The sequence below is a fragment of the Xenopus laevis genome, chromosome 4L, assembly GCF_017654675.1.
Source record: "Xenopus laevis strain J_2021 chromosome 4L, Xenopus_laevis_v10.1, whole genome shotgun sequence".
NCBI classification, from domain to species: Eukaryota; Metazoa; Chordata; class Amphibia; order Anura; family Pipidae; genus Xenopus; species Xenopus laevis.
This window is the reverse complement of record NC_054377.1, coordinates 70,313,961-70,328,272: the sequence shown is the minus strand read 5'-3', so window position 1 is coordinate 70,328,272 and position 14,312 is coordinate 70,313,961. Positions and strand designations below refer to the sequence as shown.

Here is a 14,312-nt window from a genome sequence, read left to right as displayed (position 1 = left end):
TATGCAGGTATGGGTTTTAATGTCAAAACCTCATTATCCAGAAAACTTTTCTGTAATATAAGACAGTACTGGTTACATGATGTCAACTAAGCTAAGGGTTTTATTTAACATTTAATTGCATGATACTGCAAATGACAGATTCAGTCTAGCAACCACCCCGAATAATAAATCCCTTACCTGCACCTGTAATGTTAACTGATACAGAAGAGTTATTTGTTTTAAAAAAAATGTCAGAAACATACATATATAGCTGCTTGAATTCACAATAATATTCCACCATTTTTCTCCACATGCAATATTTGTTTAATTAATTTCACACTGTGCAATGAGCAACTCATTTGTGCGTACATACATTATATATATATATATATATATATATATATATATATATATATATATATAGATATATAGATATATAGATACACACACAAATACAAGCGTATGGAAAAAAGAACATATACAGCTTTGCAGTGCTTCTGTCCCTTAGCAACTGATTGCCTGGTAACTAGTTGTCACCAACACAGACAGAAGTTAAACAAGGGCTGATTCCAGACAGGCTTGAGACCTGCAAGAGGTGAGAAGACAGGAACATTATCTGATATTAAGCAATATCTCTTGCATTAGACACATTGGTATGCTGTAGTCATTATTATGCACTTAGGTATTCTATGTATGCCTAGCACAATGTTATGCCATATGTAATAGCTACCATGTTTTTCTAGCACAGCTGCATATTATCCCATTACTGCAAAACCAATAGGGTGTTTTATATGACAGGGTTTCAAGACACAGGAATGTTTACTATAATTTATCACATATTATGCAGATTGAATACAACTGGCACATTAAATATTGTTAGATAATAATATATTATTTAGAGTGACATTTTATAGTGCTGACCTGCAGTCCCTGAAGCTTTTCCTTCCAATGCCACTCTGAAGCCCTGGATAATATTCCAAATCCCTACATAAACTGCCTGGATTACATTTTATAAATCAGACTACAGCATATTACAGCACATCAAAGCACACAATATGCATTTGTAGAGCAAACTTTTGCAAATAATGGCAAGATATCAGAAATATATATATATATATATATATATATATAAAATAATTAAAATGTTTAAAAATTAATTACTTTTTCTTAGTTGATCCCAACTAAGATATACTGCAATTAAACGTTATTGGAGGCAAAACACTCCTATTGGGTTTAATTAATGTTTAAATAATTTTTTAGTAGACTGAAGGTATGGAGATTCAAATTACGGAAAGATCCCTGAAAAACCCCTTTAGCATTTTCAATAACCGGTCCCATGCCTGTACTAACAGCTTATTGTTTGTTCTTTATCCTTTCTACCTTAACCTTTAAAATACAGATGGCAGAGGTGAGGGCTATTTTTTTGGGGGTTAGTAACAAGCACTGAATTGAAGGCCTTAGCTTAGTCTCCCTCCCCAGCACTTTCTGTCTGCCCACCACTAGCAAAGTAGTGTTAAATTATAACTAAGGGAAAAATGAGCAAACCAGAAATTGATTTTATTTGGGTGGCCTCTAGCCCTCTGTTATTTTCTTTCAAAACCAGGCCCGGATTTCTAATTTGCCCGCCCCTAGAACAGAGGTTCTTCATCTCCCCCCACTATGTGAGCGTGCATGTATATGCAGATTCCTGCTGGAGCACTGGTAATTAGGTTCACAGGAGATTTAAAGAGCAGCGCATCCATAGTGGTTCCAGAGACAAAAGAATGTGGCTGGGCAGCATGCCGCCCCTAAAATCTTGCCACCCTAGGCCCAGGCCTTTGCGACCTTCCCATAAATCTGGCCTGTTCATAACCATAAACATTAATATGCATACAGACAAAGTCAAGAGGTTCTCTGTACTCATAATAAATAAATTAAGGACATTAAAGACATTTTGTGCATTGTCATCCCTGGTGTGGCCAGTTCCTACACTCGACTTGCATCTGATTCTTTAAGAATTCTACTGCTTTGTTATACATTTATGAAAGGACTAAGTTTTACCTGCAACTTACTTGCATTTAAGGGTAAAACTCCTAAATGGTTTCCCTTTTATTGGCCACCAATGGGATCACCAGACTGTGGCTGGGAAGGGTGGCATCTACAATATAGAACTGGCCACTGCTGTATAAATTATAGCAAAAAAGGGAAATTGCAATGAGGCTGTGACCCCAAAAATCATACAGACAAAGACAAGGTGCTCTGCACTCAACCCAGTATCAATATATTAAGAAAATTAACATGCCTAAGGGTAGGACTACACGGATGTTTTTGGCGCCATCCGACGCGCTGAGTCGGAAATAAGGTGAGAGACAGAAATGTCGGATCCGTCGCAGCGTTAATCCGCCGCGACACAACTGTCAGATGCAGAAGCTGCATGCTGCCTCAACTCTCACCTTATTTCTGTCGCATGTGACTTGTCTCAGCGCGTCGGATCGCCCCAAAAACTTTCAAATTAACCTATCAACCATGCATTGATTTTAATAAGACACTGGAATATGAATAGGAGAGGGACTAAATAGAAAGGTGAGTAATAAAAAGTAGCAATGACAATAAATTTGTAGCCTTACAGAGCATTTGTTTTTTCAGATAGTGGTCAGTGCCCCCCCTAGTTGAAAGCTGGAAGTCAGAAGGAGGCAAAAACTATAAAAAATAAATAATAAAGTCCAATTGTAAAGTTGCTTAGAATTGGCCATTTTATAACATACTAAAAGTTAACTTAAAGGGGACACACCCTTTAATATATATTTATTCTGTATGGCCCATCCTGTTCTCTATGGACCTAACTCATAATGAGCGCTCCCGTCTGATATCCTTGTGCTTAAGTTATGTAAAAACCTAATTCATTGTAAGCTGCTGTTTATTTTAAATAAATCATCCCTGTAAACTCACTCTAGGTAGTGATGTCTCAAGAGAGGTATGGTTACAGATCAGGTGGGTGCTGGATTGCCCCTGCTCCTATCAGCTCACGGCACAAACTGGCAGGGGTGAAACATGCACTGTATCATCCTTTTCAACCCACCCTTCGCCGAATGGAAATGGATAGTGTGGTGCACAAGCTAAGCGAACAGCATTCAAGAACCAGCACACCATTTACTCAAGGTAAGATGATAAGTCCGGTAAAATCATCTTTAAATTTCACCTGCAGTGGTTTCAGCACAGCCTCTGCTTATTTCCCCAGCACTGTTCATAATGTGGGAACATTATGAACAGTGCAAAGAAAATGAGCAGAGGCTGTGCTGAAACCACTGCAGGTGAAATTTAAAGATGAGTCCTTTGTTTGAACCCACCAGTACAGGGATACGGGCTAATAGTAATTTAAATGTGAATCCTCTTTAAGTATTAAAGATAATAATGTTTAAATGTAGTCCCTCTGAAGAGATACTGAGAGAAGGATGTAGAGAAAAAACATATTTTTTGCTCCAAAGTATTGGAAGAGCCTAAGCTGTGTATGTGAATGTGGTGGATAGGTTACGCATCATTAGCCGAAAACAAATATTCACAACGCAGGCAATTTAATAAAACATGAGTACAACAGATTTTGGTCAATATTCTTTTAACTTCACATTGGTGAAAAATCTTTTGATCAGGCATAATTGCATCAGTGTGAAAATATGGCAATTTATCAAGGGCACCATAGAAATGTTTCACCAAAGGTAATTCAGTCAGGTCCATTCTGGCAAACTACCTTTATAAAGATCCAGCATCTCTTTATCTACATCATATCCTCCATATTAATATCACACACACATAGTTTTATGCAATTAATTCCATTTTATGCAATTAATTATATTGCCCACAATGGTGTAACTACAATTTTAAGTGAATACTGGGGATGCACTGAATCCAGGATTTGGTTGGGAATTTGGCTTTTTTCAGTAGGATTTGGCTGAATCCCAGTGCTTGGCTGAACTGAGTCCAAAAACTGACACAACTTTTCCTCAAACAAACAAAAAAGTCAAGGATTTTTTGACTGTACAGTTCGCCTTCCTACATATTTTCCTAATATACATATGCAAATTAGGGTTCCGATTAAGTTCGGTATTTGGCCAGATCTTTCATAAAGGATTCAGCCGAATCCTAAAACAGTGAATTCATTGAATGCCTAGTGAATATACAAACTATGGGTAGATACATGAGGAAAAAATGTGCACTTTAGTAAATATGCCCCTATGTTTCCAGCTGACATGGGCATTGGGAACTGTCATAAATAGTATAGAAATACACTGGCACTCGAGGCCATTGAAATGCAGGGTTACCCATTGCTATTTATTTTGTGTGAACTATCATATATGCATTACATGTTGTAAGGATAATTGTTTTGTTTTCAGGTGAATCCCTTCAAGATTATTAAATATACTGGGGCTCATTTACTTACATGGATGATTAATGTATGATTTGGTATCTTGCAGAAAACTTTAGGAATGCAAGATTTACATCTGTTGCTGCTCCAGATCATCGGCTCCCATCACTTGTGAGTGAAACTCAGTTATTTATTTTTATTTTATAAATATACATATAATATACATTTATCTCTCACTAAAGCAAGCCTGTGGTTCTCACTCCCCCTTTCATGATGTCAGAGATGGGCTGGTTGTTTTTTTCTGAACCAGCACCTGCTTTCAACAGAGAACTGAATTTTGCAATACCTAGAAGCCATTCCGGAGTTCATAGCAACCATGGTGGTTCTATTTTGGAAGCACAGTGTACAAGTACTGGCTGCATGTGGTACGGGTATGGGACCTGTTATCCAGAATGCTTGGGACCTGGGGCTTTCCAGATAGCAGATCTTTGCATAATTTAGATCTTAATACCTTAAGTCTACTCAGGACTGTATTTAGGTGCGATGCTGCCTTAGGCACCGGACCTAAACACGACCCCTACTTGGCGTGTGCGTGATGGTACTGCGTCGTGGGCATGGCGTCATACGCGCGGACGTCTAGGAAATAACGTCACACAATGTGTGCGCATGATGTCACTTCCGCCAACTAGCCCGGCCCCCTCACCCTTTCACCGGATTTCATATGGGAATCCATGGAAGAGGCTGGGTGATTTTTTTTTTTTTAAGTTTAAAAAATAAATTTATAGGTACCCGAGGGCCGCCTCCAAAACCTGCCGTCCTAGGCACAGGCCCTCGGGTGCTTTAATATAAATACGTCCCTGAGTCTACTAGAAAAATCATATAAACATTAAATAAACCCAATAGGCTGGTTTTGATTCCAATAAGGATTAATTATAACTTAGTTGGGATCAAGTACAAGGTACTGTTTTATTATTACAGAGAAGAGGGAAATCATTTTTAAACATTTGGATTATTTGGACAAAATGGAGTCTATGAGAGACAGCCATTCCATAATTTGGAGCTTTCTGGATAACGGGTTTCTGGATAACAGATCCAATACCTGTACTGGGGATGCAGGATTTGTGTGCTTACTGCAAAATTCCAGGCTTATGTTAAGTGCAGTCCTTCGTGCTTATTCAAAGAACACTTACATCCAGGGTCTAGTTGTGTGCTGCACCTTACTACAGATAAAAATCCAATGTGAGGTGCAGAGTGCAGCCTGTGTTTGCCTTCTGAATGATAAACAATATAGGAGATGAGTAGGGGCAGGAAGAGGGAAGCCTATGTGCCTTCCATCACATCAATACCATTTTAAGCAGGTTATTTCCACAGTTACTTTACTAAACATTAATAATTTCAGGCCCAAATACAAACTTTAATGGATTACTGACAACATTAATCTTCTTTCACCAGGAGATCACAGACACAGGACGACAGATAGCAAAAAGATTTGCCACAGGTACAATGGCACCACTGGCCCAAAGCACAAGCCAGGAGGAATGGAGCAGATTCACCAGTGCAGCTGCCGACTGGTCACAGCGTAGCTCATCCTCTGGGGAATTTCCGATGAAGGACCTCAAAAAACAAGGTAAATGTGTTGCAGAAGTTTTAACATCTTTTGAGCAGGGCTCGCTCTACCTCTTGCAATGGTTATTGGTTGTTTTGTATGTTTAATGTATACACCCATTTATTGTACAGCTCTGCAGAATACGTTGGAGCTTTATAAATATGTGTTAATAATAATAATATTAGTATATAAAGCCTCAGTACAATACAGATTAGAATTACAGTGAAATTTTACATACCCTGATTGTACCTAATTTTACACTTTTTTTCTGTGGTCCCACCATATATATTGTATTTTTGTCATTTTCCCAGATTTTACATTTTTCTTGCCCCTATAAAAATATAAAATCAGGGTCCTACTGTATATAATGTCACAAATTTGAAGCAAATGCAAAGTTAGCCAACAGTAAGGTCATTGCAGACCATTCCTAGTCAACTGGATTCTGTTTACCAAAACAAGGGGCAGATTCCATAAAGGAGCGAAGTGAAAATTCGCCATTGTGACATCATTTCAGAACTTCGCCAGTTTCCTAACGGGCGCAGATGTCACTTCGCTAGCGAAAGAGATAGAATCTAGCGTTGCTTCGCACTCTAACGCCAGGTGAATTTTCGCTCTGGCGAATGGACGTAACTCTGCAAATTCAGTAAGATGTGGATTTTACTGAACGTTACCGCAATAGCCAGACTTGCCTTTGCCAGCTCAGACCAGTCGAAGTGCAATGTAATGCATAGGACTTACTCAATTTTTAGTGCAAATTTTTTCTACGTCCCAAAAAACGCTGGCATCTTTTCCTTTTTTCAGAGTGATAGCCTGCAATGGTCCGTAAAAATCTTTTGGGGTAACCAGGTCCCCTCTCCATTTTCTAACATATGGAACATTAACTATACAGGGCTCATGTGCAGGGCATTATAACAACTCTATTGTCTTTATTAAGGTTCCTTGGACTTGTGTAATGTAATTTGCTGCAACATATACGTCCATGTAACTTTATCATTTCCCGCCGTAAGCAAATTAGGCAACGCTAGAACATCTTCGCTTTGATTGCCGAAGTAACGCTAGCGAAAATTCGCCAGTGTTTGGCACCCTGGATGCAACTTCGCACTTTAGTGAATTTGCGTTGTCCTGTTGAATTTATGCCTGTCAAAGTGTTGCGATGGCTGCATAGCCGTCACTGGCGCTTTTTCGCCGGTTAGGGAATTTGCCCCTAAGTGTTTTCGTGCATGTCCCCCACTACACTAGTCACCCTATGATGCAAATAGAAATCAATGGAAAATATATCTTCTGCATTCAAGCAATCGGAAAAATAAAGATTTTGCACAATCATGCTTTATCAACTTGATTGAGAATGAATGGAAAAAGTATTTTCCAATTAGTTGTCATTGTGACTTAACTCGATTGGAGAGTTTTCATAAAAATGCTACAGCATATGTATTTTTTCTACTGCGATTATGATTTTAAACACCATAAAATTTGAGATTGCATTTTTCTCAAATTTTGATCTTAAATTTTCTTAACATCACAATGGCGGAAAAAAATGCCATTTTCCTCTCCCTAGATTTTGAGCTTATTTATCAAAAATATTGAGTTAAATACAGTTCATTTAAGTCACAGCAACAACACATGGGAAAAGTAGTGAATAGCATTTATCCAAACCCAAATTATTTAGACTTATCACTTATTTAGACTTAACTTTGAAAAGCCAAATTTGTAAAACAGTGGAACATTGTGATTTTCATAGTGATCGTTTTTTTCCCCACAAATTAATGCAATCCATTTTTTCTGATTTTGAAATTGAATCTGAAAATGAATAAATCTGCATACACCATGTATAATGGGTCCGATGTGCAAGTGACTGCTTCTTTAAGCACAAATGTGCTGCGCCTATTGATGCTGGCCAAAAAGGGAAACCTAGTCAGGAGGTGGTGGTAACTACATGGTTTCCTTGAGTCAATAGGCACAGTAGCGCTTCATTTGGAACATAAGAAAGGACTGAGCGGCACAGCGCACAACTATAAGGAGGTGCCAGGGGCACATTTTGTAACCTGAGCCTTTTCCTCCTTTGAATGTCTGCCCCCATTGCTACACAGCAGCTTATTCATATAAACAATAGTAGTGTTTCTTAAGAAAACACATCAGTTGTACCAGTGCAGGGCAACACTGCATTATATTTTATTACTTTAAAACACTTTTGTTTTTTGATGTTATTGTTCCTTTAATCGCAGGGACTGCAACGGCACTTGCAGACCCAAATTATCCCTTTTGTTTTTATATAACAATACATATGTACAGTGCTCATCAAAGAAAATGATATAAAAAATAAAATATGCTGCCTTTAAAAGAATATTAGTGCCAATGGTGCTAATAACCCGAATAGTCTGCAGAGCTTGCAATTTTACACATTGCTCTTTGCATGCAGTTTTAGGTTACAGAGGGTATGCCGTGTGCTTCCTCCCCACTGATGGCTCCCGCTCATGGAAGGTAAGAAAAGGTTCATTAGGAGCAGTGTGTGTATTGTGTTAGCCTTCTGCCTGATAATATGTGCACTAATTCTAATCTCAGGAACTACCACTTATTAAACTGAATAGAACTGACCTCTAAAGCAAAATATTTTCTCTGACCAAGTTGCCACTTGCACTGTTTCCCTCCCCCCAATCTTCAGTTGCATCTTCCAATATAGGAGCAATGATACAAAGCTGAGCAGTAAATTAAACAGGAGGGAACTATAAAGACCAACAAATACAGCTTCATTAATATATAACTTTAAAATCATTGAACATTTTTAATTTAAAAGTTGCTTGGAAATACATTTTCTATAATTATGCAAAAACATTGTACATCCATATATTTGGGTGGACATCCCCTTTAACTTTGCTTACAGAAGGCGCTTCCCATGTTCTATACTATGTGGATTAAAGTATATTTCTTTGCACTTCTTATAAAACATCTTGTTCTAGTACTGTCTGCAGCAAAATCCATCACTAGACAAATATGGACCATCACCTGTGCCTGTGGAAACACTGTGAGTATTTATTACAGCCACTACACTCCAACTCTTTCAACTACCGTATATACTCGCGTATAAGCCGAGTTTTTCAGCACCCAAAATGTGCTGAAAAACTCAACCTCGGCTTATACGCGGGTCATACGCACATACTGTAGCCAATCCCTCACCGGATACTGTAGCCAATCCCTCACCGGATACGAGGCTCCTTCTGCGGCCCCAACACACCTCCCTCTCCCATAGCGCATCAGGACTCTGTGACTGACTGTCACGATCGCCGCCCGGAGCAGGTCCAGGAGCTCCGGGCGGCGCGTCCTTCCCTGCCGGCGTCGCTCCCAAAATGGCGGCGCCCATGGCCGCCACGTGGGTAGCGGCGCTGGCGCCTCTACCCACGTGGCGGCCATGGGCGCCGCCATTTTGGAAGGACGCCGGCAGGGAAGGACGCGCCGCCCGGAGCTCCTGGACCTGCTCCGGGCGGCGATCGTGACAGTCAGTCACAGAGTCCTGACCATATTCAGGCATGGAGGTAGCAGGACCAGGGCCCTTTTGTATAAAGTGTTGTGTTATTTCCCAGCACCCACTGCTAGCCCTGTATTCTATATGGATTATCTTCTCCCTACAGGAACCAGCATGGCAGCACCAACTGCTAAACAGGGGCTTATTTATAATAATGGGATTATTGGACCCCCTTCCCCCATCCAGGCCATATTCTCCTAGAAGAGTTTGTGACCAAAATAAGCAGAGGAATTTCAAAGCTCTTGCTGCGGACTGTAAACATTTACATGTGTCCTGCACACTGTTGGGGCCGCAGAAGGAGCCTCGTATGTAGTTGCTGCATCTCTCCATCTCTCTGCCCCTGGTTGAGTTATAAGTTATTTTACTGTGACTGGTGTGCTTACAATTTTTTTTTTTTAAACTGTGGGCAGGCCTACCTTTCATTGTTATTCAGTGGGTGCAGGTACAGATTGATTTTCAATCAGCCCCTAGGCTTATACACGAGTCAATAAATTTTTCCAGTTTTCTTAGGTAAATTAGGTACCTCGGCTTATACACGGGTCGGCTTATACACGAGTATATACGGTATATACTAAAACGTGCCTTACTCTTCTCTTTCAGAAACACATTCCGTTCAGCTGGGAATCTATGCAGGTATCCATAAAAATGTTAGGTAGTATTTGGCAATATGCCAGGTACATCAGTGATGCCTAATAATTTGTCCTAGAAAATAGTCCCTAACAGTCAGAGGGCAGCACACGTTTACATACATACTGTAGGAGATGCTTAAGACGAATTTACACATTTTATAGGGAAATTGCAATTTTGCAGATTACCTGGAAGCAAGTGATTGCTATTATTAAGAAAGTAATTTCGATTTTAAATCTTGCTATTCCGAGTTTATTATCGTGGGAGGCCATGTATCAATAGGAGAACCTAGGACTGTATATTTAAACATGGAATTGGTTTCTTTTTAAAACTTCCATGAAAGTTTTCTAGTCTCCACCTATGTTCATAATCTCTCTTGTGAAATGTTATTACTTCCAATTTCTTGATGTTTTTCAATTTTATCTTTCTAGCACCAACATGTTGCCTTTCTGGCCAAACACCTTCTTTAACTCAAAACTCCAAAAGCTCCAGTTATGTTGTTAAGATGTTTATGATTTGTATAATTTGATAATTGCATACTATGAATAGGTTTACACACTATGCTCTTAGGATTTTAAAACCAGATCTCAGATTTTTTTTAAAATCCAAATTACAAAATTGCATTTTTTACCTTTTCTACCCTTAGTTTGAATTCTTCCATTCATCCATGGCGGTAAAGAATAGGCAGAGCACATGAAGAGGAGCAGAATTAAAAAAAAAAAAAAAAAATAATACAATAAAGAAACAGATTAGTCCAGAATGCTGTCATTTTTTTCACCGGGGAAAGGTATACATAGTAAATGTTATCAAAAAAGGTTTAACTAAATTTACTACCTGGTAAACATGACCATCTTTTATTTTGCTTCTTGTATTTATTATTTGTAATGTATTTGTGTATATTATTTGTATAGTATTTAAAACAGTAACTTCCCCCTATTGTAAAATACAAGGAGTTGCATGACCATGTAAATGTCACAGAACTCCAAGATGACTTCTAATATTTTCTCATATTTTACAATAGGGGCTACTTCATTTATTATAATACACAAGTTTTAGTAAGTCATGTGATAGAAATGACATCACTAAGCAGTGCTTATAAGGATATAATTTAAAGGATATTCATGGCTCTTGTGTATTATATATAAATTATAAGAGGTGAACATATACATTTTCCCTCTTGCTTTGCTACCATAGCTTTTGTCAAGGTGTTAGTTTGTAGTTTCAGACTTGCATAAAATGCTATTGTTTTTAGATTGTTGCCGATTTACCTTGCATTATACTTGTGTAGCCTTATAATCACTTTATCAGAATTAAACACATGGCCTAGAATTAGCAATCAATATCTGGCAAAAGAAGGGGCAATGTGCAACCAAAAACAATGGTAAAAATGTTTTGCAGACCGAGTCACTCTGTTGCCCAGCTCCATTTTCTGCTCTTAAATGTACAGCTTCTGCTTGCGTGCAGGCATGTGGAGCGGGGGTTATCCTGAAAACTCGTGCATTCGAAATTCGAATTAAAACTTGAATCAAGTTGGGATAATTCATAATTTGGGTTTGAGAATTTGGACCCTTAATAAATCTGCCCCTTAATGTATGGTATGAAGTCAAGTTCTACCTTAAATGGTTTAGGTTCACTCCTAGGCATTACATCCTTAAAATTCATATTAGAAATTTCTCTCTCTCTTTTTCCCAGTCCACCAAACTGGTGGTACAAGAAGGAACAAACCCCAGACCTTTACTTAACAGGGACAGTTCACTTAACCCAAGGTTATAGGTGATGCTTTTTAGAAGTATTACATGACAGGACTTCTAACCCAAAAGGTATATTTCATCATTGACTGTTTAAATTGGTATTAAATAAAAACTACTTTATATTTGTAATCAGTTTTACCAGCAACAGCAAGGGATGTTGGTGGAAGCAGCATTCACTCCTTCATTTGCAAATATGTTTATGCATAAAATTGAGCAGAACCTATTTATCAAGAACAACACATATAAAGAGAACATAAATGCATAGGTTTGTGGACAACAGTTTACGGCTATGGCAGGCTCAAAGCAAAGATATGTGAAGACAACGGACTCTACTATCAAGTTTAAAAGTGAAATTACCTACAAGTAAATTTGCTTTATAAATGTAATTGCAATACATGATGGGTCAAACACCCAAAGCGATCACAACACAACAATTATTAAGGCTATTTCAAAATGACAATTTCTGAGGCTAAATGATTAGTGGCAGGTGCCCCAGCATACCAATAAACCTTTGACAGATTAGTTGGGAGCTTTGTAGAACGGGATTATAACCAGGAAAAAGTGCAAAGAGTGGTAAAAGATTTCATTAAAGTGAGCAGGGAAAGTCTTACTCAAAATGCACCCAAGGATTAGGGATGCACCGAATCCAGGATATGGTTCCGGATTTGGCCAGGATTCGACCAAATCCTTCTGCTAGTCGAACTAAATCTGAATTTGCATATGCAAATTAGGTGCGGGGAGGGAAATTGAGTGACTTTTTGTCACAAAACAAGGAAATAAAAGATGTTCTCCCCTTCCCACCCCTAATTTTGTATATGCAAATTCGGTATTTGGCCAAATCTTTTACAAAGGATTTGGGGGTTCAGCCGAATCCAAAATAGTGCATTCGGTGCATGCCTACCAAAGATAACACCAACGAAGATATGTTTGTGATGAAAGTACAGTAATAACATACTGCTGCTCCTTTTTAAACGACCCAATTTGATACGTTTGACTTAGGAGGAAGTTAAAAAGAGAATACAATTTGAAGGTATACAACAGTCCTGATGGTATTGGCTCCAGAGCACTGCATTTGCCAAGTAGCTTTATTTTTTCTTCTGTTATGCTTTGTTGCCTGGCAATTTAACAAGAGATTTTCTAACATGCTGCCATTTTTCAAACAGGAAACTATTCTCTATGGTAAGATAGCTTTTGGAGGGGGATATAAAGTGAGATAGTGAAATATTGTGATCTACAACAATATGAGTACTGTACATTGTTATATATGCAATAGATTCTGTAATGTAGTTGTCCTCTGAGCACTAAAGCACTTAATCATGCAGTGAACGAAACTCGTATGTTATGTACTTTATTTGCCTAAAATAGTCTGCAGTTCTTTTACTATGCCCGTCTGTGTAATCTGTGAGAGTGCGGTTTCTTCATGGTATTCCTTCAGTTTGAGCAGAAACCTGGACCTTGGAGATGCTGTAGATGCTAAAGCATTTGATGCACAGAACAGGCTTTAAATAAGTTTAGGTATATACAGTATGACTACCTGCTATCTGTACTAAAATAAAAAACTGAATGAAGGATAAATTAGAGTGGTGCTAAACATTTTCTAGTTTGACCAGTATTGTCACTGGAGTACTTCAAAAGCCTGTCCTTGATCCATTGCTTTTTTTATTTTTTTCAGTCATAAATTAGCCAGACCTTGCATTGTAAGTCTATGTGCTTGTTGATGAATAATGATGCTTGTAGAATGTAAACAACTCTATTTTCTTTATTAAGGTTCCCTGGACTTGTGTAATGTATTTGCTGCAACATTTACGTCCATTCAACTTTATAATTTCCTGCCGTATGCAAATTAGCCAACGCTAGTGCAAGTTCACTTTGATTGCCGAAGTAACGCTAGCGAAAGAGAATAGAAGGAGTAACAGTAGTGTTTCTCTTTTAAAATTGCCCCGCCAGGGCTAAGACACCTGCACCTAGAGGGAGCTCCCGGATTAAGCTGACATGTTTGGGCACATGCATGCGCATAATGAGCAAATGCTGCAACTTGCTCTTTATGCACGTTACGTCAGAAGCTCTGCATAAAATGGCAGCGAGTGTACTAGCACTGGCAGGAGGGGGGGCAATTTTTTAAAAAAAAAAAAAACACCACTACTGTTGGAAAAATATTTTCGCCCAACAGGTGCCCTTGAAGTAGAGTTTTTATGGCGTTCTGAGAAAGCAAAAAAAAAAACAGGGCTACATTTTTTAAATCCGAAAATGTGAGTTTTCACCTCAAAAACTCTAATTTAGTGGAAAACAACTCAAAACCTAATAAATGACCCCCTTAATGTTTGAATTTTTTTTTTGTAAAATTAGTAGCAGATTTATCAAAATGTGAGTTTAGAGCTTAATACATAAAAACTCGCCTATGTTCTATTCATTCCTATGGGATTTTTAGAACAGTATTTATCAGTGGGTGAAAGTTAGACCTCACCATTTAATACTGTTCTAAAAATCCCATAT

General features: G+C 38.4%; 1 protein-coding gene across 1 annotated transcript; it reads left to right on the top strand.

Annotated features, from left to right (window-relative positions):
• The first annotated feature begins 546 nt into the window (after positions 1–546).
• On the top strand, positions 547–10,773 carry tepp.L (testis, prostate and placenta expressed L homeolog). Its single transcript, NM_001172203.1, is given in 8 exon segments — positions 547–574; positions 2,913–3,117; positions 4,428–4,489; positions 5,771–5,945; positions 8,341–8,402; positions 8,879–8,943; positions 10,042–10,074; positions 10,715–10,773. Coding segments are annotated over 7 exon segments (627 nt in total). The 5' UTR covers positions 547–574; positions 2,913–2,918; the 3' UTR covers positions 10,746–10,773.
• The last annotated feature ends 3,539 nt before the right edge of the window (positions 10,774–14,312 follow it).